The sequence below is a fragment of the Limulus polyphemus genome, unplaced genomic scaffold (genome assembly GCF_000517525.1).
Source record: "Limulus polyphemus unplaced genomic scaffold, Limulus_polyphemus-2.1.2 Scaffold1951, whole genome shotgun sequence".
In the NCBI taxonomy this organism is placed as follows: Eukaryota; Metazoa; Arthropoda; class Merostomata; order Xiphosura; family Limulidae; genus Limulus; species Limulus polyphemus.
The window spans coordinates 98,456-102,244 of record NW_013667561.1 but is presented as its reverse complement, the minus strand read 5'-3'; the positions used below and the strand labels follow the sequence as shown (position 1 = coordinate 102,244).

The 3,789-nt window shown below is 34.4% G+C and overlaps 1 protein-coding gene across 1 annotated transcript; it reads left to right on the top strand.

The window, feature by feature from the left end:
• Window positions 1-2,839: 2,839 nt before the first annotated feature.
• On the top strand, window positions 2,840-3,785 carry LOC106465456 (putative mediator of RNA polymerase II transcription subunit 26; the record flags this gene model as incomplete). Its single annotated transcript, XM_013925686.2, has 1 exon — window positions 2,840-3,785. A coding segment is annotated over exon 1 (933 nt), but the record flags the coding sequence as incomplete, so codon positions are not given.
• Between the last annotated feature and the right edge of the window lie 4 nt (window positions 3,786-3,789).

Genomic DNA, 3,789 nt, shown 5'->3' with positions numbered 1-3,789 from the left:
TTTTATTATAACTTTCACCAGATTAACAGATCTGTCAAGTACAGAATCCAAATTTTTACAAAAAATTTCAAAACTAATCCATTTCTTTCTGTTTTTGTAACTTTACCTCTATTTTTATTTTGTTTATTTCAACAAATATTTATTTGAAATAAATTTTTGATACAGGAATCTTTACTAATAAACTTCAGTAGTTTTATTTTGAAAGTCCTGATTTAATCCATAAAGGTAAAAGAGTTTTTTCTTTCAGAATACGATATTCTTCTCTTTCTGTTAAGAAATTTGTATTGTAGATTTTTTCTAATATAGTAATTATTACATTATTAAATGAATATATTTAATATCTTATAGTTCATTTTAATATATGTTTCTAAGGGTGGAGGTTGGGAGTTTAATTAGTAGAAATATTAGGATGGCTCCATTTCAATTCATTTCTACTTTAAGAAATTTAAGGGTAACTGCCTTCACACAACTGGCTATAGACAATGAAAGACGCTGAGACGTTGTGGGTGTAAGCACTCAGCTTCGTACCCTTATTTGATTGATTTTTTAGTGATTTTCCATGACGGCTGACTAGATTGACATCGGCGTTTGGATTTTGTCTGATAGATGGGATATCATCAACACATTTGGGTGATGTACTGAAAGTATAAAATGACATGTATATAGACAACAAAACTGGAAAAATATTTGTTGATTTCTTAATTTACAGACTCCATTGATATAAAGGTTTGTTTTTATTAAAAATGCTGATAATATAACAAAAAATAGCTCAGAAACAATATAAGTTTAAAACTGAATCAAAATTTTTACTTTTATGATAAATTTTATGCAATTGGCTCTAGGCTAGGTGATCCCACACTATGTCTTTACTTTAGGCTCATTATGCCAACACTCACTACACTTTCATGGCGCACACACACCCCTCATGGCCCCCCCTTGTAGCCCCATCACTAAAATCGTAATGGATAAATGCATTTTGGCTTTTATGACTCCTTCTATTTTGAGAAACCAAGTGTGATGTGACACACATGGAATTTATATATAAATATAAATAAATAGTTTTCACACTATTAAACAATAATGAATTAAATATCACAATACCATTATCAGTCCAGGTTGTCAACTTATTGTCACAACGGATAATGTCTGTGGTAATATCGACTAACAACAATATTAGGTTATACTTTTGTTACTAAGCAGCATGACATAAAAGCCATTGTTGGAATGTGGTGTTACCAAAATGCACTGTCTTTTCTATATATTACCAGTTGTTAATATAACTGATTCTTACTAATAATCATAATTCTATGAATACGTCACAAATTCATTTCATGAATGATCTTAATTTTGATTGGCTCACAAAGGAATTTACTGATGTTTGCCTGCCTCAACTGCACTTTTCTGTCTCTTTGTTGGTCAAGCTTGATTTCACAAAATGTATGTATTTCAGTTAGCTATCAAATGTGAGGTTAGGGTATACTATGGGGTGGTAGTACTTGCCTCGTCATTTTTGACAGGCTAAACGCTTGTATATGTATATAATCATAATTGTGGGCTAGGATGGAGTATTATATTAGGCCTTGTCTGGGTCTGTCTTAAAAAATGTTCTCTGTTCAAGCCCATAGCTTGAAGCTTTTGTGGTGCTGGTATTACTATTCATGATATTTTCATTGTCTGAAATAAAATGCTTTTAATGTAATATGAAAATGTTTGTAGGTATGTCATTACCACTAATTTCACTGCAGTGGCCTATTTATTTCTTCTCTCTTCATCGGCTGGGAATCTGTAGAACGATAGTTCAGAATTTTTCTTTCGGTTGTTTGTACAACTAACAGCAACACAACCAGTTGGCATTATTACACAATTCAGTTCTAAACATGTAATTGCTAAGTTCACTGTTGCCATTTTGTTCTTACTTTCAGTATGGCAGAATAAACAAAGCCAACCTACGCATGATGTCATGTGTATATCCTCTATACCAGCTTGTCAAACCATTTATTGATGTTGACTAGTTATGTTACTGGTGTGTTTTTTTAATAATAGATTGGTATTATAGCTTTCTTCCAGTGCTGCTCTAACTGATTTTATCATTGGACACTAGTGATAACAAATCATGTCATAAGATACAGTGATTAGAAAGTTGTTTGAAGGAATTCAAAGTGTTAAAACCACAAAAATACATAAATTACTTTTGACAATGATCAAAGAAATGTCAGTGCAGCAAGCTGTTAAAGTGTTAAATATTCACTTTTGTGGTTTGTAGACAATTTTAATATTCTGTAATAACCACAAGAAGTGAATACGAGAACATCACAATATTAGAAAAATGCTATTGAACATGAAGATCAATAATCCATTCTGGCCTGTTATGATTTCTGAATCATCTAGAGAACTGAAGATTGTATAACTACTACTTCATTTATAAACAGCAAACATGTATTAGTCAATGCTTATGTGCTTTCTTAAGACTGATATTGGACTTCAAAATTTACCATGCTGAATAATGTTAACCATTTTCTCTTGTATATCTAAACAAGAATTTGAAAATGACTTCAAAGGCACATAATGATTGTTCATAGTGTTATTGTGTGATTATAGAATACTTCTTTATTTTAAAGAGAATTGTGAATTTTCAACAGTGTTAAGTGTAAAATATTTATATAAGGAATTTTTATAATAGTATCTTATTGCAGTAAATCTTAGACATGCTAGCTATGGAGTGAATTCCATCTTTGTTTGATTAAAATATGTAAAAGATACTTTAGTGTCATTTTTGAAATTGGAGTGTACATTTCATTCAAAGTAAAAATGTGGAAGTAAATTTCATGTTTCAGCAAATGACGGGGATCATAATGGATGAGGACGTAAGGATTGTGGCTATGGTTATTCGCAATCAGATATCATCATTGAAAAGAGAACGCCAACATATTCAACAGCAGGCCCAGGTAGAAAAGATTCAACAAGCTTCTCAACAACAGGCACTACTTCCAGTTGTACAGCAACCACAGGTACAAGGATATTCTCAACAACCACATCTGCAACAAGCTCAACTTCAACAGCTTCAGCAGGGTCATCTTCAACAACCACAGCTTCAACAAGGATACCTTCAACAGCCACAAATGCAGCAAGGACTTTCACAACAACCAAAAGTTCAGCAAGTACTCCCTCAGCACTTGCAGTTTCAACAAGGAAATCTTCAGCAAACACAAATGCATCAGAGTCTTTCACAGCAATCACAAATGGTGGCAGGACTGCAACAGAGCCATTCTCTTCAACAACAGATACAACAAGGATTTCCTAAGCAGCCACAGATTCAACAGGGACTATCTCAACAATCACATATGCAGCAGGGGCTATCCCAGCCACAGGTGCAACAGAAATTTCCTCAACAGCCACAGGTGCAACAGGGAATTTCTCAACAACCACAGATGCAACAGGGAATTTCTCAACAACCACAGATGCAGCAGGGATTCCTTCAACAGCCACAGGTGCAACAGGGGCTATCACAACAACCACAGGTTCAACAGGGGCCATCACAACAACAAAAGGTGCAACAGGGACTATCTCAACAACCACTAGTCCAACAGGGACTTCCTCAACAGCCAAAGATGCAACAGGGATTTTTTCAACAGCCACAGATGCAACAGGGATTTTCTCAACAGCCACATATGCAACAGGGACTTCCTCAACAGACACAGATGCAACAGGGACTTCCTCAACAACCACAGATGCAACAGGGCCTATCTCAACAATCACAAATGCAACAGGGCCTATCTCAACAACCACAGA